Source organism: Sorex fumeus, unplaced genomic scaffold (assembly GCF_029834395.1).
Source record: "Sorex fumeus unplaced genomic scaffold, SorFum_2.1 ptg000070l, whole genome shotgun sequence".
NCBI lineage: Eukaryota > Metazoa > Chordata > Mammalia > Eulipotyphla > Soricidae > Sorex > Sorex fumeus.
In genome coordinates, this window is record NW_026606127.1 from 13558126 (window position 1) to 13583025 (window position 24900).

Consider the following 24900-nt stretch of genomic DNA (forward strand, 5'->3'; position numbering starts at 1 on the left):
GAATGAAAGTAAAGATCCACAAAGAAGTGGATACTAAAGGAGTGACGGACTCATTTTTTGTTTGGCTTGTGGACCACACCCAATGATGTGGGAGACCATACCAGGTACTGGAGATCAAACCCAGGTTGGCCTTGGGCAAGGCAAGTGCCCTACCTGCTGTACTATCGCTCTGGATCCAGGCTCATTTTTTTTTTTTTTGCTTTTTGGGTCACACCTGGCGATGCACAGGGGTTACTCCTGGCTCTGTGCTCAGGAATTACCCCTGGCGGTGCTTAGGGGACCATATGGGATGCTGGGAATCGAACCCGGGTCGGCCGCCTGCAAGGCAAATGCCCTACCTGCTGTGCTATTGCTCCAGCCCCCCAGGCTCATTTTTAAAACATCAGTTTTTCCTAAAATAAGATAGGGATTTTACAATCCGAAATCTAAGCATATTTTTACCTGAGTGTTCTGATGAGCTGTGCTCTGAAATTTACATAAAAATGCAAAAGAATAAGAGGAGCCAAGGAACCAGAGAGACAGTGCAGAGGGCAAAGCATCCCACAGTCTCCCAAGCACAGAGCCAGCAAGAAATCTGGGCTTACGCCCTCCAGATGACGTGCCAAGGTCGGTGTCAGCAGGTCTACCTCCCCATCTCGCATCCTCCAGGGCTCCTGGTGAGGTCGGCCTCTCGACAACACCCACAGGGCCCTTTTGGATCCCCACCTCCTCTTCCAGTTGGGTCCCCAAAGCCTTCACACCTGCCTTCCGCCATCTCAGCACAATCATCTGTGCATCTCCTGAGGAGTGAAACAACAGTTCTATTCATAACCCAGCTCACACAGATGCCTCCTGCCACTGGATGAAGACTGAGAGGGAAGCAAAAAGTCAAAGCCAGTCTAATCAATCTCCCAGAGGGGAAAACTTTAAAGAGTCACCCTCAGCACAGAAGCCCACCATGGGCAATGAGGGATAATAACAACGTGGAAGGTCAACCAGTAGCAGCCAGTGCGGTCGCGATGAGTATGTTGAATGCACTCCACGGAACAATGGCACAGTAGTCAGCAAAGCACGAGCACGACAGAAGAAATGAGAAAACTACAATCAGAAGTGACAGATATGAAGAGTATGGTAGGAGAGATAAAAATACAATAGAAGATTTGAGCAGTAGAATAACAAACAGATGAGGAAATGAGAAAGGTTTTACAGGAAACCTTTAGAAAACAGAAGGACAAAGTTGAAAAAACTGAAGAGCATATCAGAGAAGTATAGACTGAGTTCAACAGGAACAATATAAGAATCGGCAGAGTCCCTGAAGAATAAGAAAGCACATTTGACCAAAACACCCACTAATTAAAGAAATCAGAGTTGGGGACTGCAGACACCCTGATCAAAGAGGCTCAAAAGGTCCCCCAAACAGAAAAAATCCAAGACACGTAATCAGAATAACAAAAGCCAAAGCCAGAAATAGAATATTGAAAGCAGCAAGATCAAAGAAGGAACAAAGGAAAGCCCAGATTTTCAAGGAGATATATCAAATGAGACTATGAGTCAGAAGAGAATGCTATGGGAGATGATAGAAGAAATAAAAACCACCTCAATAAAATGAGCACCTCACCAAAGAGTGCTCTACCCAGCTAGATTACCATTCAGAGGATACACAGCTTCATGGACAAGCAATAGCCTAGGGAACTCATACCCTTGAAACCAGTTTTGCAAGCATTAAAGGAGCTTCTTTAACCGACAAACTCATTAGCACTTGCCATCGAGTATGGCATTCACTCATGGTGCATCGGACTGCCCTCTACTAGACTAAGAAAGGTCTGTTTAAATATGAGATTAATACCCAAGAATAGCTGAGATCAGCACCAGGAGGATTACTCCATAGCTTAGAGGCCAGCCGGGCATTCTAGGGGAAAGGGCAGCTCAGATAGAGAAGGGAGCACCAAATAAAGGGTATTTGGAGGATCCTCCCAGGAGGGGAGATGCATGTCGAAAGTAGACTATGGACTGAACATGTTTGCCACTCAATGCCTCTTTTGCAGACCACAACACCCAAAAGGAGAGAGAGAACACAGGGGATTGCTCTGCCACAGAGACAGGGGGGGATGAGGGGATGGGGGTGGGGGGATATTATCCATGGTGGTGGAAAATGGGCACTGGTGGAGGGATGGGTATTTGATCATTGTATAATCGAAACCCAAGCACAAAATCTACAACTGTACCTCATGGTGTTTCACTAATAATAAAAGAAAGAAAGGTCTGTTTATTTGTAGCATGATAAGGGATTTATACTTCTCCAATATAAATTAACATTTCATATTTATTGAATGTTCCATGTTTATTCAAATGAATTTTGTTAAACCTATAGAGATTTTCTTATATTTTACTTATTAATGTAGACACTAAAGCATTATATATAATATATTTTCTATCATAAAGCCAATATTCCCTTCTTAGGACAAAACACACTTCTATACTTTTATAGCCCTATTCAGATTTCCTTTAAAATGTTCTTAATTTGACAGGGTCAGAGCGAGAGTACAGTTGGGGGGCATTTGCGTTGTATGTAGCTGACCTAGGTTCTACCTCCAGCATATGGGGATATGATTCTCTGAGCCTGTCAGAAGTATTCTCTGAGTACAGAGCCAGTGGTAAGGCCTGATAACCACTGGGTGTGGCCAAAAACTTTTAAAAATGTTTAAATTAAAAATTCTTAATTCTCCTCATTTATTTAGTAAACTATATATTTGTAGGATTTATCTATGTCATGTTAATTTTAAAATGTGTTAGCATTGAATTATTCATACCACCTATTTATGTACCTACAAAAGAGAAAGATAATGTTTTTTTGGAATTTTTTTCCCTGTTTATCATTAACTTACAATTTTACAAAAGTTCAAGAGTTTAGCTTTAATCATCTATGTGTATATAGGTGTCACTACCTCCACAATAAATTAAAGAACTCTGACACATGTGTGATAGAAATAAAAATGGTAAAGGAACAACAAACATCCAAAGTGAATGGTACTGGAGATTTTTGTCTATGGGACTAAGTTTACATGGGGGTAGAGGGGCTGTGAGGAGCCCCTGGGGTACTGTTGGAGGGAAGCAGGTCATAGGTGTAGTGTTAGAATGATGTGCGCACTGTCATCATCATCACTGTCACTGCCATCCCATTGGTCATTGATTTACTCGAGTGGGCTCCAGTAATGTTTCCATTCATCCCAGCCCTGAGATTTTAGCAGCCTCGCCTTATTCGTCTTTCCCAATGCTGCCGTATCGGAGGCTTTTTCAGGGTCAGGGGAATGAGACCCATTTGTGGACACATAGCACAGCAGTAGGGCGTTTGCCTTGCACGCAGCCAACATGGCCGACCAGAGTTCGATTCCTCCGCCCCTCTCGGAGAGCCCGGCAAGCTACCGAGAGTATCTCGCCCGCACGGCAGAGCCTGGCAAGCTCCCCGTGACGTAGTCGATATGCCAGACACAGTAACAACAAAGTCTCCAATGGAGACGTTACTGGGCCTGCTCGAGCAAATTGACGATCAACGGGAGGGCCTTTACCTTTACCTTTTACCTTAAAGTATAATTAATAGTCCTGCAGATCCTGGTACCTCAGTGTAAATGGTTAAAAACAGAAGAGCCAAGGCTGGATAGTACGGTAGGTAGGGCTCTTGCATGCAGTCAACCCAGATTCAATTCCCAGTACCCCATATGGTCCTCTGAGCACAGAGCCAGGACTACTTGAGTATATGGCCCAAAAACTAAGGAAAAAAGACTTCTAAGGACCAGAGTGATAGTACAGCAGGTAGCAGATAGTACAGCAGACTGAACCATGGCCAGCCTGGGTTCAATCCCTGGCACCACATGTGCTCTCCCAAGAACTACAGGGAGCAATCCCTGAGTACAGAGCAGGAGTAAGTCCTGAACATTATGTGGCAAAAAAACAAAAATTAATAATAAAATAAAAAAGAGAGCACCAAGGTAACATTCCTAATGCACAGAGCAGGAGGGTTCCCATTACCAAATGTCAAGACCTTCAGTAAAGAGATGCAGCCAAAATTAAGAGATAGCTAAAGAGCAGCCAATGGTCAATGAAACAAAGCAGAGAATCCAGAAACACATCAACATATAAAAGCCTGATTAATGTCACAGAAAAAGTCTCTTTCCAAACAATTTCAACTCACTGGAAATTAGTATTTAAAAAAAGAACCTTCAAACTATACATAAAATCAATTCCATGTGCAGCGTATAAATCTCAGTGTGTTAATTAAAACAATAAAAACAATTAAAAACTAGTACATACGAATAACCTTGTGATAGGAAAAAATATCAGAATTTTTTCTGAAAGCACTAGCCACATATATTAGTAATAGCAATCAAAATATTCAAAAATATATATCAATAAATAATTAATATCAAAATATATCAAAAAGTACTGAAATGCAACAGGGAGGATAACAGGGAATTCAATCAAAATGGGGAAAGGGCTTGAATAGACACTTCTCCAGTACATGAAATGATGTAAAACATGACCATAGAAGGCAAACAAAAATGACAATGTGATATTACCTCAAACTATTGGGATGGCCAATATAAAAAAAGATAAGTGCTCGCAGAGTGTGAAAAACCCGGAAGCCTTGGAAAACATTGGTACAGATATAGAATGGTGCAGCAGATACAGAAAAATAAGTATGCAGAGTTCTCAAAACAAACCAAGTAACACTCGCATATGACCAAGCAATCTCACTTCGATATACATATCCACAAGAGTTGAAAACAGGATCCTCAACAAGATAACTGAACATTCAAGATCATGCAGCAACACTTACAACACAACCCAAGTCTCCAACAAAGAGTAGACAGAATGTGATATATACACTGAGGTGTCAATACGTTCTATGAAATGCAACATTAGTCACTTCCATCATTGTGAGAACATCATAGAGTGCACCTTCCTTTCAAAACTGTGCTTGCTTGGTCCCCTGGCAAACAACCTGGATCATCCCTGAGTTCCACACATTCCAGTAATACACTGGACATATCTAAATCACCAGTAGGCCCTAGGATTTTTAGGAATGCTGCCACACTATATATGTGATTTAAATAGCATTGTTTGAAATTATAAAGACTTATATCTTACTACTATACATCTGATTAAATGTGATATATACAAATACTAGAATAACATGCAGTTATTAAAAAGATGAGAGCCCTTGGTAGTAATAAAGAACTATTTCCAAGATAAACTGTTAACTATAGAAGGTGAGGTATACTGCTATTTAAGCCAAATTGACAAGTATTATAAGAAAAAACTCAGAGCCATTGCCTCTTTCTACCTCCCATTTAGACAATGAACTTGGCTTTTATCAAAATCTGTATTCAAAGTACTTATCATGGTGCTTGGTACATAACAGATATTAAGATTTTCTACTTAAGGTTGAATTAAACTTATATGAAAATACTAGCCAACACAACCAAACTTAAGTGAGACACTGTAATTCCAAAGTCCAGTTTATTGCACAGCCAAGACAAGAGTGTATAGAAGTCTATATACTCTGCATAGTCAGTCTTTGTTTAATAGTTTGTTTACCCCAGAAAAAGAAAGGATAACTGTAGGACAGAAAATGAGACACAGACTGTGGAGATACAATCGCAAAGAACAGACTATTTCTGTGATCTGAACTTTCTAAAATCCCCAATATGTGAAATAATTAATATGTTCTTGGTGCTCGTGGAAGTGAGTTTGATGGTTTAAATCAACCTAGAATTCATAGTATCATACCAGCTAAAGAAATCAAAGGAAACAAAAAATCAATTCCCTAAACCGTGTTTTAGCCCAGAAATATATACAAACTTCTTGGCTATACTTACTCTGAGTTCTTCTGGGCCTGTATGGATTGAAAGCAAGTGTAGAGTACCCGGCCAGTCTATAAATAAGAATGAAAAAGGTAGGAAAAGGTTACAAGAAGAAGTATTAATATTCAGAAAGGTATTTCCTAGACTCTAACCTAGAACTCAATGGTCTCTCTGAAGTAGATGGCTGAGAGAAATGTGCCTAACTTAGTGCCAATCAGAGGGGTCAGATAGTCGGCCAGTATGTAACTGCCCACGTGACCACAGGTCATCGCCCACAAACATGGGACTCAAAAAAGCCAGGGTCAGTGCATTCCAACTCTAATGACAATAAATAGATTTAGGATAGAATCTATTGACTATATTTCAAATTAAGTACAAAGTTTGAGATGATGAACTGGAAAGTTTCTTACAAAAAAGGGTGACTATAAAAATATGAATCAATCACATAAATCTAAGGCTATCATTAGTAGATTCAAACTATGGTGCTACTGTTAATCTTGGTAAATTTTACTTTAAAAAAATTTTTTAATGTAGGAGTATTGCTATTTATTCAGCCATTGATTAAGCTGATTGAATTGGGCATGAACTCCGCCTTACTTTTTTTTCCTTTTTATAAATTTATTTATTGAATCACTGTGAGAGCAGTTACAAAGCTTTTGGGGCTAAGTTTCCATCATACAATGATGAATAACCCATCTCTTCACCAGTGCCCATTTTCCACCACCAAAAATCCCAGTATACCCCCCATCCCACACCTTTCCACTACCTGTGGGGCAGATGATTTCCACATTACTCTTTCTACTTTGATTACATTCAATATTTTGACACCAGACCCACCATTATTATTTGGGATTTTACCCCAATACTCAAATCTGCTGAAAGGGCAACTGTAGACAATTTGTTTTCTATTGCTGATTATGAATAACATACGATGTTGCGTGGCCACAGTAGTGGCCACACGGTTTTGGAATTCCACAATTTTAACAATTAAATCTGGAGGGATTTCTGCCAAAACCTACTGGGTTCTGAGATTTGTTCCTAAGTCTCTGGGATCATGGGGTCTTTTTGGGGCGGAGAGGAAAGGGCCGGTTCCACCCACATCTTGTGAGGCCCCACGTGTCTCATCACTGCAGGCCCAAACCTGACTGTCCAATGGCCTCTGGAGGATGGCGGCCACCTGGGGGAACAGGCCAAGGCACGAAACCTATTCCCACGTGGGTTGGCCCGGCACCTTTAACCTACTGCGGGGACCGGACGCATTTCTGCCAAAAGCTGCTGGGTTCCAAGATTTGTTTCTGAGTCTCTGGGATTATGGTCGTTAACCAGCTTGATCAGGAGCCAGGAGGCCGTTCATGGGTGGCGACTTGGGGTCTCGTTGGGGCGGGGAGGAAAGGGATGGCTCCACCCCCATCCTGTGAGGCCCTGTGTGTCTCGTCACTGTGGAAATCTTGGCAAATTTTATACTTACAGTGTCGAAACAGGGCTGGAGTGATAGCACAGCGGTAGGGCGTTCGCCTTACATGCGGCCAACATGGCCGACCTGAGTTCGATTCCTCCGCCCCTCTCGGAGAGCCCGGCAAGCTACCGAGAGTATTCGATATGCCAGACACAGTAACAACAAAGTCTCCAATGGAGACATTACTAGGCCCGCTCGAGCAAATCGACGATCAACGGGAGGGCCTTTACTTTACTTACAGTGTCGAAACAGTAATTTTCTTTTGAAAATTTGAACCAACAGACACATAGTAAAACCTCTTGATGTGAATGTTAAACGCAAATAGAGCATACTAAATAGAGAATGACAAGACTGGCTTGTGTACACAGCTGATCTGTAACTTCTTCAGGCTTTAGCTCACTAACATAAAACATGAATAACTATCATCATATTTATGTAAAACACCTAGTTTGCTGGTGCAAATCTTAGGTGGAAACTAGCAGTGTATTACTAGTATTAGACATAAAGTGTAAGTAGAATCTGACCATTTCTCACTCCTGTTACACTTTTTCTCAATTGGGCTGCACTGGCAGTGCCGAGGGTGCTTATATTGCCTTTACCCTTACAAGCACGGCCCAATCTCTGCCTACACTACAACATATTCCTCTCTTTCCTGGATGCTATGAATTCCACGTACCCCTTCTCCACAGTGCACTGTCAACACAGTAGCCAGAGAGAGGCCATTATGACAGGAATTCGCCCTCAGTGACTTCTCACTGCAGAGTACAAGCCACTGCCCTATGCAATCTGATCTCTAATTGTCTTTCCAAACTCAGGGCACATGCAAGAGGGAAAGTGCAGACGTTCTGACCCTGCACCAGGCTATCTTCACTGGGGTACCTCAGAGGGAGGTGAGCAGAGTTTCCCTCCCTGCCCCAAGCAGCACCTCGGCAGCCAAAAACCTCCAGAGCCCAACTGCAGCCATGCTCAAGGCCACTCTCCACATGTTTGGACGAGCCTCACCTACAGGGGAACCTGCAGGAAAACCCAGGTACACCAGACCCGTGACTGAGATCTCTAAGCCCGCTCCGAACGAGACTGGGCCTCCTCTTCCCAGCTCCCCAGTTTTCCAGTAGCTTGGCAGTCACACCCACAAACTGCCCCCAGAGCCATATAATCTCATCAATGGCCAAGACCTAGAGACTATGAAATAAAGCTCCTGGAAGAGAGCAACACAGAACATCCTGGAGCACACAGCCACATTTGCGGTCGCACATACTCTTACATTGATGTACCAAAAGTAGTACACATTTGTCTGGTTTTAATATACATGCTTGTAATCTCTTACATAAGGGCTTAGATGGCTCCAGGGTGAAATACAACAACCTTCACACACTTTCCTCTTATGGTGGTGGAAAGGTGATCATGGTGGAATTGGTGTTTGAACATTATTTGTAATGAACTATTGCAAACAACTTTATAAAAATAAAAATTTTTAAAAAATTTTAAAAAAGAGGGAAAAGGTGCCAACTGAACACGAAATGAGAATAATGGGGGCTGCAGTGCAGACACGTGTTCACAGACTTTCTCCCTCTGCTGGAGACAGACTGACTTCTAGTGTTCCCTCAACATGCTGCATGCAACCCAGGGTCTCTGCACAGGCTGTTTCCTCAGCCTTGCATGTTTTTCTCCACGAAACCTTGCTCCCTCACAATCCTCATTTCCTGGTGCTATGACCTTCCCACTAACACCGACCATAGCCAATCTAGGAAAATTACCGAATTTTCCTCTGTTTTCTCTATTTTTTTCTGGTTTGAAGGCCATACTCAGAGTGTACCCTTGGTGCACTGCTGGGGTATGGGGTCACTCCTGGCAGTGCTCAAGGATCATGTGGTACCAGAGAGGAAACCCAGGACTGTGTTCCCTTTGAGCCATCTCCCTGGCCAGATTTTTCTCTATCCCGTATGCACGTGCACAACACACACACACACACACACACACTCACACGTGCACACGCACAATACCTTTGTGTTTTTATCTTCTATGAAGCAGGAAAAAATAAGTCCCACAAAGCCTTGATCCATCATTTGGTACATGGCCTGTGTTCGAACATCTGCAAAATAAACAAAAGTAAAACACCTACTGTCAATAAAGTTTATCTCAAAGACATGGTGATTTGAAGATACTAGCAATATGCAATACACAAGGATATATCCTAAGGACAATCTGATTATCACCATGCAAACAAACATTTGCCTAGCTTAAGGAACACTAGTAGAAGACAGATTTTTTTAAGTCTAATGTCACCCTTGGCCAAAATGAGCTCACCATAAAGCATAGCATCATGATCACGATCATTCTGTTGTTCTTTGATTGCCTCGAGCAGGCACCAGTAACGTCTCCTTCATCCTAGCCCTGAGATTTCAAAGAGTGCCATATTCAAGGCTCTTTCAGGGTTAGGAGAATGATACCCATCAATGTTACTGGTATTTGGCATATTGGGTACGCCACGGGGAGTTTGCCAGACTCTGCCGTGTGGGTAGGTGACATTTGGTAGCCTGCCAGGTTGTCCAAAGTAAGAATGTGAGGAATGTCCTAAAAAGTTAAGCATCCTGGATACCGAGGGTCAGAAATACCTGGGTTAGAATTCTTTGATTTTCTATGAGGAAGTGTAAGCGAGCATTCACTCTGCAGCCACTGGAGTTGCAATTGTGAATGAATTGGGTGGCCGATGGTAAATTCCTAAATATGTCTTTGCATCCATATGAGTTTAATAGTAATTCCTGTATCATACCTACTTTAGCAATTTATTTTCATCAACCAGTTTCTGGTTACTTTTTCCTATTAGGTTTCTCCCCAGATATTCAGAAAACAGGACCTTGAAGAAGTGACAGTCATTCTTGTCTTTTTCCCCATCTGATGACATGTGCTTAGGAAGATGTCAGAGTTTGGCCTTAGGCCTCCCCTAAATATAGTGAATATAGAATGCAGAGGGCAGCTTAGGTATCTTCTCTCTCTTTTTTTTGTTTGGAGATCCAAGAAGTACTTTGGCCTTTGTACCCCCTCTGGAAGAGACTGAACGGAGTGTGTGGTTTTACAAGGTCCAGCTTAAAAGGAAAGGTGAAGAGTGAGTTTGCTTCCCTCCCTGAGCCTGGCTTGCATTAGAAGGAGCCTGAATTATGGTAAACCAGCAGCTCCTGCGAGCTCCCGGCCCCCCAAAACCTCCTCTCCCACCTGCTGTGAAGTTCCCCCGTCTGAAATACTCTGGTCTCACATTAACAGTTTAAGACAGAATTCCACTTGCAGTCCCAAGGGTCAGTCCTGGCCTCTGTTCGGGGTGCTGCCCTCACAACTGGCTGGGTCAAGAAACCTTGACCTTTTCAACCTCGCGGTAGTCAGAACTCCGGCACACTCTGTGTGAAGCATGAAACACAACCCGCAGCCAAGAGAAGAGAACAAGGGTCTGGGTGAACTCGCTGGTGAATGGCGAACTAGCCAGGGCCAGCAGGTATGGCTGACCTCTCAGCCAAGCTGGGGGAGAGGGGAAATGGCCAGACCTGGGGGCCGGGGCTAATTACAGGCCTGCCAGTCTGCCAGGGATTTAATCGGTAAAGTGAAAGGTGGGGTTCAAATATGTTTGCGGGAAAGACGCCAAAAACCCGATGTGAGGAGTTGGCGCATTGGGAGCAACGTCTGTGGGTGCCCGCAAAGGACTGCATTGGTCCTCAAAGACAAGCTGGGTTAAGACCAAGTGACACCGGGGCTGGAGCAATAGCACAGTGGATAGGGCATTGCCTTGCACGCGGCTGATCCGGGTTCTAATCCCATCTTCCCATATGGTCCCCCAAGCACCTCCAGGAGTAACCCCTGAGCACCGCCGGGTGTGACCGTCCCCCAAAAAAGCAAAAACAAACAAACAAAAAACAAACAAAAAGACCAAGTGACACCAAAGAAATCATCAAAGAAGAAAGCAACAAGGAATGGGGAACTGGCCTTTCCCAGGGGACCGCTTTTGGTTTTGAGGCCACACCTGGCGGTATTCCTGGCTCAGCCTGGCAGGCTTAGGGGACCATATGGAGTACCGGCTTGGGGAGTCATCTGGGCTGCCAGAAATCAAATCCTGGTCGGCCACTTGCCAGACAAGCACCCTACCTCTGTACAACCACGCTGGCCCCCAAAGGGGACTCACTTTTGAAGGCCACATGAAAGCCAGTTAGATTTCGAGAGAATCTATTCCTCCTTCCGAAGAGACCAGAGGGCCTGGGTGACCGGCTGCCCGCCCAGTCTGCTCCCAGGGAGAGTCCTGCGCCCTTGCCAGACAGGGCTGGAAGGCCAAGCGGGTTCTACCCGGTTTGTTCTCTCACCAGTGAAGACCGTGGTTATCCTAACGTGGACTGGAACTGTGGAGGGACAATGAGTGAGATGTGAAACGGAGGCTTCTCTGGGCAGTGCGGTGGTCGCGATCAGGGTGCGGGTGACTGGCACGGACTATTTCTTGTGGCCATGGTGCCTCCGGGAGTGGCCTTGCTCCCGACTCTTTGGGGTTTTGAATTTGGTGCCAATGGAAAACGAAGGGGCCGCCGAGCGGAAAGGGCCCCTGCCCAGCGCGCCCTGCGTGGGTGGAGGGGGCACCCCGGCACCAAGGCCAGTGCTGAGCTGAGCTGGGCCGGGACCAGTGGGGTTCGGGGCAAAAGGGGCGATGACGAGGCCGCCAAACGCGGCTCCTCCCGAGGCGAACGCTGAGCCCTGGTTGCCCGGGCCCAGGATGCTCTGGCTCCAGCCTCCCGCGAAGGGGGTGACCAGGCCCGTGGTGACGCTTGGTGGCACAGATGCCATGATGAACGCGCCTGCCTGGGCAGTGGAGCTCACGTCCGGGGCCATTTCGCCGCTGGGCCCGCTCTCCGCACAGTTCATCCGGGTCTCTAAGACCCTGAAGGCAAAAGGTCGCACGGCTGAGCCGCCAGCCCCATGGTGGGGGACCAGCGCGACAGCCCCCAAAGCAACCGAGCTGGCCTGGAGGGAGAACCCAGCCGCCGTGCTGCCTGTGTCCGGCCGGATGCTGGTGCCCAGGGTCGCGGTCCTGCCGAAGTTGGGCGTGGGGAAGGTCCCCGCGGAGCATCCCGGTGGGGGCGCTCTGGGCTTCTGTTCGGGCCGACCCGCCCGCTGGCCGGGACAAGGCTCCCACGGAGGGGGGCTGGGGTGGCGTGGGACCTGCAAGTGCTGGGTGACCAGGCTGGCTGCGCGGTGGCCAGGGGGCTCCCGAGGGTCTGCAGGTTGGTGGCGCCGCTGCTGGAGATAGACACAGCGCTGGGGATCACCTGGCTGGACACGGGGATGGTGTGCGCGGCGGAGGCCGGGGGGGGGGGGGGGGGGGCGGGGGCTGGGTGGCGGGAAGACAAAGCCCGCGGTGCAGGAGAGGCTGGTGCTGACCGCCCGCCCGTGTGGCCCTAAGCATAGCATAGACAAACAGAAAACACTGCTCTTTCCTTTCTCGGCTCATGCAGGCCCAACTTGCAGCTCACCTTCTTCAGTGTGCCCTCCCCCTTACCTTCCTAAGAGATGAGCCCAGCCCATAGGCACTCCCTGTGCCCCTGCACTCCACCCTCTTCCTCCCTAACAGCCCTTGTGACAGGCGCTCCTGTTACTGCTGGCTTCTTGAATCCTGGTCTTGCCAGCTTGAGCCCAACTGTGTATGACAGTGGGTGGCACATGGTGGGTTCTCAGGAAATTTTGGCTGACATATTTGTTTCAGTTTGGTTTGAAGGCCACACAGGGAAATACTTCGGGCTTATTCCTATCTCTGCACTCAAGAATTACTCTTGGTGGTACTTGGGGGAACATATGGGATGCAGGGGAACGACCTATCCACTGTACTATTGCTCCGACCCCTGACATGGTATTTGTGAGAACCTCCCCATGAAGATATCACCTTTCCAGAAAGCAATAGTTCAGATCATTTCATGGTTCACTGTGCTTAGAACTCTAACTGGACTACAGGAAACATATCCTACATATGTATGAATGTATAGATTTATGCAATGTATTGTGCTGCATTTAAAAGTGGAGTCAGGGACCAGAGAGATGACATTCCTGTTTATGGGCGCAGGAAGACAGAACTTTCAGGCCATCCCTAAGACTAGCTCTGGTGAATATGTGGCTCCTGGGATACGAGATATAACAGGTGTGAATGCAGCCAATTTTGGTTTGACTCCCAGCACCACATATGGTCCCAAGCATGGCCAGGGTCAGTCCAGAGCACAGACTGAGGAGTAGCCCCTGACTGTGGGCAAGTATGTACCCCCCAAAAAAGAGCTCGTCTCTTGACTTGTTTCTTCCTATGGCCTCAACTCTGCCAGCTTAAACTGTGTCTCTGAAACAAGCTGGAGTATGACGACTTAAACCTTTCTCAGTGAAGCTCCACTACCACCCTGAAGTTTTATACTGATTAATAACTACCTCCAAATGCCAAATCCAAAAAATCCAGTTTTGTCTGTGTACCTGGACTGAAGAGCTCTGTAGCTCTGCCATCCATTTTTTCTCTCAGTATGAAAGATCCCTCACTGCTCAGCTGAATGCTTATATTGAGGGCCTATGAGCTATGATAAATAGCTCTGCAGGGGGACACAGCAATGCACAGTGAACACACAGGCCTAGTGTGCACTGAGTCAGCCCCCACTAAGTAGTACTGCATAGTAGTACTGCCTGGAACTGAACCACATGCCAGTTTGGCTAAGAACAGCCAGTAGAGGCCCTAGGTCTGGGAGCCTCATCAGGATATGTCTTAATGCTAGACGCACTCCGAGATGCTCATCTTCACATGGCGAAGAACAGTGGCATGGAAAAGAACAAGAAAACCATCCCTCCACCTCCTGTGAGAAATTCGGCCAGTCTCAGCACTAGACAGTAACATTTATTTCTCTATTACCTTCAAAGTTGAAAGACTTTTATCTCTAGACTTCACTTTTTTTCTTTTTTTGCTTTTTGGGTCACTTCACTTATTTTTTTAAAGTAGATTTTTTAAAAATGATACTTTTAATTTTTATTTATTTTTTTGCTTTTTGGGTCACACGTGGCAATGCTCAGGGGTTACTCCTGGCTCTGCACTCAGGAATCACTCCTGGCAGTGCTCGGGGGACCATATGGGATGCTGGGAATCAAACCCGGGTTGGCTGCATGCAAGGCAACCACCCTACCTGCTATGCTATCACTCTAGCCCCAAGACTTCATTTATTTAATACTTGGCCTGCCCTGTAGTTTTCCCTACATGTTTGCTAAGAAGTGTAAAGAAATATACTGTATCAAAGCATTTTTACCGTAGTTCTATAGAGTATTGACTTGTAACCTCCAGAATGGAATGCTTATTGGAGAAAGTGGGATTGATCAAAATGATTAGATGTAGGAAACAGCTCAAAGTTGCGGTCTATATTTGTCCCAGGAAACTGATTTGACCCAACAAGGTTGGTGACAAATGCACTCAGGACCAGAATGACAGTGTGGCACTGCACTGTAGCACCATCCTACCATTGTTCATCGATTTGCTTGAGCGGGCACGAGTAACGTCTCACAACAAACTGTGAGACTTGTTACTGGTTTTGGCATATTGAATACGTCATGGAGAGCTTGCCAGGCTTTGCCGTGTGGGCAAGATACCCTCAGTAGCTTGCCAGGCTCTCCAAGAGAGGCGGAGGAACCGAACCTGGGTCGGCGGCATGCAAGGCAAACCTGGGTGGGCATGCAAGGCACAGCATGTAGGGCGTTTATCGATAACTGTCAATCATGGTTCTTTGATAAAAAATTGTAAATATATAAAATAAAAACACAAATTTATTCATGTAATATACATATTGACAAGTAGCAGAAGGTGAACCAAAGAGTTAAAAGTGTGACAATCCCATGAGTTTATAAAATAACCTGGCTATTTAAAAAGCTTTACCTTTTTTTAAAAATTTAAAAAAAAATTTTTTTTGCTTTTTGGGTCACACCCGGAGATGCACAGGGGTTATTCCTGGCTCTGCACTCAGGAGTTACTCCTGGCGGTGCCCAGGGGAACATATGGGATGCTGGGAATTGAACCCGGGTTGGTCGCGTGAAAGGCAAATGCCCTACCCACTGTGCTATCACTCCAGCCCCCTAAACAGCTTTACCTTTTCTTCTGCAAATCATGAATAGGCAAAATTCAGTGGTGTGTATGCCATAATTTAACTATATCTTTCCCCTTCGGCTAATGGACATATCCCATTCCATTTCCTGCTTTCATAAGTAGCGCTCCCACTTACCTAGTCAAAGTGAGATGCTGGAGAATACCACAGTCCCTACATGGTACAAATCTCAGTTTAAATACTGAATCTTCAACTTACTAGCCATCTGGTTTTGGACAAAGAACTGAAACCCCATGCCCCATCCAAGTTTCTTTCCTTAAGAGCCATATGCCCCTCATGATCACTAGTGAAACAGGTCGAGAAGTAACCACAAGCTGCAGTGCTGGATACAGAATAAGACGGAGAGCTAAAGTGCTCAGAGGTTTCCACCATGATGCACTCACGTCTGCAAGGTCCACCTAACAGTGTCATCGGTTAGAGCAGCATTTCTACACGGGGGCCCATGCAACCTCCAAGATAGTCCAAGGGGGCACACAGATGAAAATAACAGACATGGGGCCGGGGGAGGGGCACACCAGAAGGAAACAAAAGGGAACAAGGTCAGAAGGGGCTCGAGGTCTGAAATGGATTGAGAAACACTGTACTCGAGTGTGGGTGAACGTTAGGAAAATCGAAAGCGTAGAAAGATGGACCTGACGGGAAAGTCGGACAAGAAGTACTGGAGGGGTACAGCCGGGAGTACTCAGGGCTTACTCCAGCTCTACTCATGAAACACTCCTGGCCAGGCTCAGTGCTGGGGATTGGGACGGTGCCTTAAACCCTATAGTAGCTCTCCCGCTCCAAAAGGATTTTTGTTGTGTTTTCTTCAACACGTAAGGTCTGAGCATGACTGAAAAGCTCTACAAAGACAAATACCTGGTTTCTCTCATTTGTTGTTTTTACCCCAAAGGGGGCCTGACACATACAATGCAGTTACTGAAATCTGCTTATTTAGAAAATGGCTGCATAATGGAAGAACCCAGTACAGAAGAAACGTATACAGATGCGGGAGAAAGTAGTGTGAGGACTGTGAATGTCCTGAGGAAGAAGGGGCAGAGATAGAAGGAAGAAATGGAAGGGCAGCAATTAGCCAAGAGGAAGAACACATTTTTCATTCATATGAGGAGGGAAAAGGAAAAGAGAGCTACCATGTTCAGCAGGAGATTAAAGAGAAATGGAAGGGCTGGAGCAATAGCACAGCGGGTAGGGCATTTGCCTTGCACGCGGCCAACCCGGGTTTGATTCCCAGCATCCCATATGGTCCCCGGAGCACTGCCAGGAGTGATTCCTGAGTGCAAAGCCAGGAGTAACCCCTGAGCATTGCCAGGTGTGACCCAAAAAGAAAGAAAAGAGAAATGGAGATATTCCTTTGTCCCGACCCACACTGGGAAGCAGTGTTAGGCTGCAAATTAAAGAGGAAGTGGGAAATTGCAGGTTTGGGAATTAACTGAAGGCGAGGATGGCTTGGGCGCGCCTGGACCACAAGTTTAACCTGATTATGGCAAGTGTGCCTGGGGGAGGGAGAGTTCTCTTGAGGCCCAGGAGAACATGGCCACCCTAGAGGATTATGAAGAGGTCGGAGCAGATAGTGCTGATGGAGAGGATGAAGGTGAACAGTATTAATCCGTTCATTGCAACTTTACACTCCCATTGTCTTGAAATTGTCTTGTCTTTTTTTGTTTTCCACCGATTCCAAGCAGTTAGTGTGGTTTTAAATATTTTTAAAAGCCTGCAAACATGTAACAAGTAAACATGCCTAAAGCACAAAAATGTGAGATCTGTATCTGAGAAATACACTTGATATGTGAAATAGCTATCTTGTATCATTATTAAATGTCCTGATTTCAACCACTGAACTGAGATTTTGAAAGTCAATAACCTTGTTCTTGAGAAACACAAAAATGGCTTAGGGATAAAGGCACACCACGTGCTCCTTTACTTACATTCAAATTGTGTGTGCAGAAAATTATACAGCTAATACAGTATAAGGTTAACAACTGCTGAACTTGGGTTTCCATTGTTTATTCTTACAGTTCCTCTTTAAACCTTAATTGCTTTTAAAAATCAAATTTAAGAGTTTTACTGGATGCACTTGACCTCCACTGCCATTGCTCAGCTCACACATTTATCTTTCTCTACCCCATTGCTGCGAAATACTAATATCTTGCATTAACACGAGTATCTGACCGTAGTCAAAACACTACCACGACACTCTTGAATGAGTAACTTTCTGAAAATGGGTGTCAACCTCTTCTACTTCAACTAGTTTCCATTCTATTCTTAACATGTAAAATTGTGCCCTCTGAACATTTCACTGCTGATTCAGAACATAACTTGCCATCATTAGTGTTTCACTATTTTTATTTCTTATTTTGGTTTGTGGGCCACTTCCCGTTTTGCTCAGAGATTGGTCCTGCCTCTTTGTCTAGGAATCACCCTTGTGAGGCTCGGAGCGCTTTATGTGGTGCTGGGATCAAACCTGGGTCGATTAATCTGGAGGCTTTTACTTTCATAGGTATTTGCTGGTATAGTCATTCCTTATGGTACTTACTCTCTTTGTTTTCCTTTTAATCTTTTTTTTCTCTTGTGTGTGTGGGGGGCTCCCAAACTATGCTCATCAGGGGGTCAGGGGCCTTTCCGAGTAACTGAAGCCACAGTTCAATATGAGGGCCTGAGGCTGTTCCTCCAGGGACACACCCAGCAATACTTTATGGTGTCAGTGATGAAATCTAGGTCACACTCATGCTAGGAATGGACCCTAACTATGTATTATCTTTTGGGTTTTAACTTTATTTTGTGTGTGTTGGGGCTAGGGGTATTAGGTCATACATAGCCAACAGTGCTCAGAGCTTACTCCTAGCCCTGCTCAGAGATCACTTCTGAGTAAGTTCAGGGGACCCCATGGGGTGCCAGGGATCGAACCTAGGTTGGCCGCCTGCAAGGCACACATCCTACCCGTTGTACTATCTTTCTAGTCCTCATAACTGTCTTTCTCACAATAGAATAAAGTCCAAGAGAAACCATGACTTAAGTCATCAATAAGTCTGTTCAATAACTTATGTAATAATCCTTTAAAATGTTAAAGACAGGGGCTGGAAAAATAGTACAGTGGGCAAAGTGCTTGCCCTTCATGTGCCTGACCCAGGTTCGATCCCCGGCATTGCATATAGTCCAAGCACTGCCAGGAATAATTCCTGAGGGCTGAGTCAGGAGTAACCCCTGAGCACTGTCGGGTCTGATCTAAAAACTAAACAATAAATAAAAATGCTTAAAACATAGGAGTTGAGTGATAGCATAGTGGATAGGGCATTTGCTTTGCAAGTGACCTACCCAGGTTTGATCTCTGGCATCCCATATGGTCCCCTGAGCACCACAAGGAGTAATTCTTGAGTACAGAGCCAGACAGTATTTCCGAGTGCAGAGTGAGGAGTAACCCCTGAGCATCACCAGGCAGGACCCCGACCCCACCCCCAAATTGAAACAAGGGCTAGAGAGATAGTACAGGGGTTAAGACACTTGCCTTCCACATAGATAAATTGGGTTCAATCCCCAGCACTATGATATTCCCTCAAGCACCACGAGGAGTGACCCCTGAGCACAGCGTCCAAATTTCACCCCTCCAAAATCTTCATTTGGGCATTGTTAAGACAACAAAAGAATGTGCTAAGGGTTGTAATTAAAATAATAGTATATCAATACTCATTTCTAAATTTTGCTAAGTATACTGTGGTTATGTAGGAGAACATCTTTGTGCTTGGAGTATGTCTGCAACTTACTCTTGAATTCTTCTGGGTAAAATGTATACTCAGACACTTCTAAAGAAGTGTGTACAGATGTTGCAAAATGCAAACATCTGCCCATTTGCAGGGGAAGAGGAGTTTGGAATTCTTTGTAATATTTTATCAATTCTAATTGTTTTCATTTTGTTGAGGGTGGCAAGCAGCACTACTGGGGGCTTACTCCTGGTGGGTTGGAGGATGGGGAGGAAGATGATGGGGATCAAACTTCCCTGACTCCAGCCTGTCTCTATTGCAGCACGCTTTCTCTCTCTCCCACCCCCTCCCCCCAACACTCTCCTTTTGGGCATTATGGTTTACAATTCAGATACTGAAAGGTTATCATTTATATCCCTTTATCTACTTTCAACACTCAGCTCTTGTCCCGAGTGATCATCTCCAACTTATATTGTCCTAATGAACCCTTCCCACAAATGAATGCAGTCATTCTATATCTTCCCTCTCCTTTTTTTTCTTTCTTTTTGGGTCACACCCGGAAATGCACAGGGGTTACTCCTGGCTCTGCACTCAGGAGTTACTCCTGGCGGTGCTCAGGGGACCCTATATGGGATGCTGGGAATTGAACCCGGGTCGGCCGCGTGCAAGGCAAACGCCCTACCCACTGTGCTATCGCTCCAGCCCTGTCCCTCTCCTTCTGACTCATTTCACTCAGAAGGATATTCTACATGTCCATTGCCCAGGACTTTCTTACAGAGCATTTCCTAATGACGCCACCTTCCAGAAGTTGTTAACAGAATTGCAATAGCATATATTGCTATACATACACTATTGTAGTATATATACACAATATGTATTTGTATATGCATTTGGTAGGGTCAGAGCATTAATATAGCACATAGGGCACTTGCCTTGCATGCGGCCAACCTAGGTTCAATTCCTGGCATCCCATATGATCCCAGGAATCCCTCCAGGAGTGACCCCTGAGCTCAGAGCCAGGAGTAAGTCCTGAACACCACTAGGTATGATGCCCCCCCCCAAGAAAAACAAAACAAAACAGAGGCTGCTACAGTAGTTGTGGCTGAGAGAAATTAATGAATTTAGGGCAGGCACATGTTACAGAAGCTCTCCAGGTGATTCTGAGAAGCAGAAGATGCATGAGCCACTAGTCTAGAGATCATTCCAGTCTGTTGATCTGGGTGCATTCAGCTGAGTACAGATCTGTGTTCTGAACCTTCTTCCACCTATAGTCTGATACTGATCCGGGGACAAGCATTTGAAAACCACTTGATGAATATGGAATTTGCCATCAACTCAAGCCCCTGTGGCTAGATAAAGAACATCAAAATGGAATGAATACAGATGGGAGAGAGACCTGAGCTCAAACCTCAGCTCTGCCCTTTACCCCATGCAGGCCAGAACTAGGAGGGCAAGACTTCTATCTTAGAGGATGTCATGAGACTTAGAAGGGAAATGGTCACAAAACCATCAGCACCAAAATTAAACACGAGAGAATGTTGATTAACTTTCTCCAACTCAAGTCATTCTCTGGCTTTCCAGAGCCCAGTGTGAAGCAGGGATAATAAACATCATTTTTGTTAACTTCACTTCGCCCTGCTGAACGTTCTGAGCTGGAGTGTAGGAACAGCTGTAGTCAGCAATTAGCACAACCCAATCACAATTGGTTTCTTGTGTGTGGTTTGAGGTACACACCCCTCAGTGCTGGCTGTGGGGACTCCGTTGAATTGTTTTTGGATATAAAGTCTCATGCTTTAGATGGTCTGGGTTTCCTGAATACAAGCAAAATGAAGTGCTGTACCTATTATGTCATAAGTCATCACGCATGAAACAGTGAAATAAACAAAAATAGTTCCATCCATTCTGGCTTAAAATAACCATAGTTCACGTGATAAAGAAGTAAAACCCTTATTCAACACTACCAACAATAAACATTGCAAGAGTGTAATACTTACCAACATGTGAAGGCCAAACAGTTATATGAGGGTGGGAATGATACCAGCCCACAACTCTCATGGGACGACCTGTTAGTTCAGCCAATCTGTGTGACTGTAAAGGTCTTTTCAACTTCTCTTTCTGTTTTGTGTTGTGTTGTGTTGTTAGGGAGGGAGGCCACACTCAGCAGTGCTGAGGGCTTACTTCTGGCTCTGTGCTCAGGAATCACTCCTGGCAGGTTTGGGGGAGATCACGTGGGATGCTGGGAATCAAACCGGGATTGGCTGCGTGCAAGGCAAATGCCTTACCTGATGCACTATCGCTCCAGCCCCAAGTATTTTCAGTTTCTGGGAACAAAATTCCTGGTGCTTATAAGGGTTCAGAAGACACTCTGGGGTTTGTAACAGACCTATCTTTTATAACTTAAGGTCAACCCCAAAATGTGTTAAAGCCCGGAATTTCCTGGATTTTGCATTTACATGAATAGTGCATTCAGTTCTCAATATTACATTTTCGAGGTAGGCCTCGAAAGGGACTTCCCCGAAGGACAGAGACCAAGGTAGTGAAAGGCCTAGAAAGTATGCAGTAGTTGGGAAACTAGGCAGGAATGGAGACAGGCGGAGCGGGTGGCTGAACCGAAGGAAGAGAACGCTCCTCCCCAGAGTTGCTTCTCCCAGGATCTGGCCAGGGGATCTGTTTGGCATTTAGGAGCAGGAATGTCTGAACTAATTCCTCTCACTCAAAAAGAAAAAGGAATAAAATTGTGACCAACCAAGCAATTCCCAGGGGTGAATGTGATAATCGGGGGAAGAATTACTCAGAAGAACATCTAAGAACTTCTGAAAGTTGTAAAACCCCAGCACAAAAAAATCTTCTTGGCAACCAGCAAGGATATCTCTGCCTCTGTGGAGGCTGCAGACAACTGCTCAGGAGAAATTTCCACTCGGTCCTTCCTCTTGTCAGAACGGCGCAGGATGATGACAGAATGGATATGAACAATTCTGACGGTGTCACCCTGAAGAGAAACCCACCAAAACAGTCTGTTACTTTTACCCTCCAAGAACAGCTCCCTTCAATTCCAGAACTGCATTCTAGTACATTATCACGGTTAAGATTTCATTCGAGAAAACTGGGATTTTTTTTTCCACAAAAAATTTACCAAAAAAAACATACAACCTCCATATAAACATTTGAGACACAGAAATAGAAAAAGGCTAGTGTTTAGCTCAAGGAAGGACTTTCTGGGTCTGGGCAGTGAGCTCAAAGGCCTGGGTACCTGCTGTGCATGCAGGAAGTCCAGGTTTAGTCCCCTGAGCACCGGTGGTAGCAACCCGAGCGAGGCCTGATGTGGCCTCAAAAAAAGAGCTTTCTGAATAATGAACAAATACTCGTTTGGTTTAGAAAATACTGTCACTCCAAGGATTACCAGAGAGTGTTGAGCAATCAAGTGCTCAAAATGTTACTGTCTGCTTGACAAGCGAGTATCCCATATGAAACCACTAAAGTACTGCAACAGATCAATGCTATGTGATCCAAGATGGGTTCCACGATTAGAACAAATCATCTTCATGGGTAGGACAGATGAGTGCATCTAGCTCCTGGTTGTTGTGTGTGCATGCTTGGTAGCAAAGGCATGTGAGTGAGGTGCTTAGGAAACAAGCTAATTTACACAGAACTTATGGTGAAATGGCGGAGAATGAGAGAGAGAGAGAGAGAGAGAGAGAGAGAGAGAGAGAGAGAGAAATGTAAGCACCCATAATGCCCAGCCATAATGTATAGGGTGAATGATAAGGAAGGGAATAACTGAAGACCTCCGGTTCCAGCCACAGCCATGCTAAGACCACTCTCCACACATTTGGATGAGCCTAACGCATGAAGGAACCGGCAGAGGAACCCAGGAGTGCGGGACCTGGGGCGTGGATCTCCAAGCCTGCTCAGATTGGGACTGGGGCCTCCTCCACCCAGATCCCCCATCTTCCAGTATGTAGGAGTTACACCCACCAACTGCCCCCAGTGCTGTGTAATCCCATCAACGGCCAAGAGTCAGAGACTATAAAACCCTGCTCCCAGAAGCGCGCAAGGGCATTTGTGGCCACGCGACATCTTACTATCTAGTTCTTATTCTGGAGAACCTGGCAGGCTACCAAAAGTATCCTGTCCATACAGCAGAGTCTGGCAAACTCCCTGTGGCATATTCAGTATGCCAAAAACCAGTAACAATGATGGGTCTCATTCTCCTGACCCTGAAAAAGCCTCGAATGTGGCACTTCTTAAAATCTCAGGGCTAGGACGAAGGAGACATTACAGGGGCCTGCTTGAGGCAATTGATGAACAACAGGATGACAGTGTGATACAGTGTGAACTGCACATAACCCTGATGTGAAGAAATGAAAAAGTACTGGGCCGAGCAGGTGCCAGAGAGAGAAAACAGATTTGAGGTTCACAGAGAAGAAAGCATCAGATTCTGTAGCTTGTGGACCAAGTGATAGAGGAAAGGAAATGCCAGGATGGCTTTAAAGTTTTAAAAGTGAACGGCGGTGCCCTGACCCTGAGCCAGGCTATCTTCACCAGGGCAATTCGGAGGGGGGTGGGTTAAGTTTCCCTCTCCGCCCCAGCAGAACCCTGGCAGCTGAAAACCTCCAGAACCCAACCGCAGCCATGCTCAAGGCAACTGTCCACAGGCTCGGATGAGCCTCACCTATGAGGGAACCTGCAGAAAAACCAGATATATGGGACCTATGAGTGAGATCTCCAAGCTCACTTGGAACAGGACTGGGCCTCCTCCCCCTGGATCCCCAGTTTTCCAGTAGCTTGGAAGTCACACTCAAAAACTGCCTCTTGTGCCATATAATCTCATCAATGGCCAAGATCCAGAGACTATGAAATAAAGCTCCCAGTAGAGAGTGACACAGAACGTCCCGGGAGCACTCGACCTCTTATATTCTAGCCCACTGTTATCAAAAGGAGCACAGATTTGTTTAGGTTTAACATATATGTTTGTAATCTCTTATACAAGGGCTTAAAATGCTCCAGGATGAAATACAAAAATCTTCACACACTTTCCTCTTATGGTGGTAGGAAGGTGAAGGTTGGTGAGATTGGTGCTTGAATATTATATGTAATGAACTATTGTGAACAACTTTATAAAAATAAAATAAAATAAAAGTGAACGGCACACAGGAGGCAAGTGTAAGTGTGGAATGCAAGGAAGCTGATCTGGGATGGGAGGATACATAGTAAAGTAAAGTAAAGGCCCTCCCGTTGTTCGTCGATTTGCTCAAGCGGGCCCAGTAACGTCTCCATTGGAGACTTTGTTGTTACTGTGTTTGGCATATCGAATACGTCACGGGGGCATATCGAATACGTCACGGGGAGGATACGTATGTAAAGGAAAGTAGGGAGAGACAGCAGTGGTCTGAGAGGACTCAACCCTCTTTTAGGATGTACCATCACTATCACTGTCCTCCCGTTGTTCATAGATTTGCTTGAGCGGGCCCAGTAACATTGTGAGACTTGTTACTGTGTTTGGCACATCGAATATGTCACGGATAGCTTGCCAGGCTTTGCCATGTGGGCGAGAGACTCTCGGTAACTTGCCGGGCTCTCGAGAGGGGCAGAAGAATCGAACTCGGGTTGGCCGTGTCAGCCACGTGCAAGGCAAACACTCTATCTGCTGTGCTATCACTCCAGACCAGGATGTGCCATAGAAACTAAAAATAGAAAATAAGATACATGGGGCTTGAGAGTGTACAACGGATAGGGCGCTTGGCTTGTACTCATCTGATCCAGGTTTGATTCCC

General features: G+C 45.4%; 1 protein-coding gene across 1 annotated transcript in view; it reads right to left on the bottom strand.

The window, feature by feature from the left end:
• BRCC3 (BRCA1/BRCA2-containing complex subunit 3) overlaps positions 1-24900 on the bottom strand; it is a 48953-nt gene that overhangs the window by 17212 nt on the left and 6841 nt on the right. The window contains exons 4-7 of the mRNA XM_056128865.1: positions 21996-22115; positions 21121-21208; positions 9300-9388; positions 5856-5911 (exon numbers count right to left, since the gene is read on the bottom strand). Of these exons, the coding sequence (XP_055984840.1) occupies positions 5856-5911; positions 9300-9388; positions 21121-21208; positions 21996-22115 (353 nt within the window). The remainder of the gene's footprint in view (positions 1-5855; positions 5912-9299; positions 9389-21120; positions 21209-21995; positions 22116-24900) is intronic.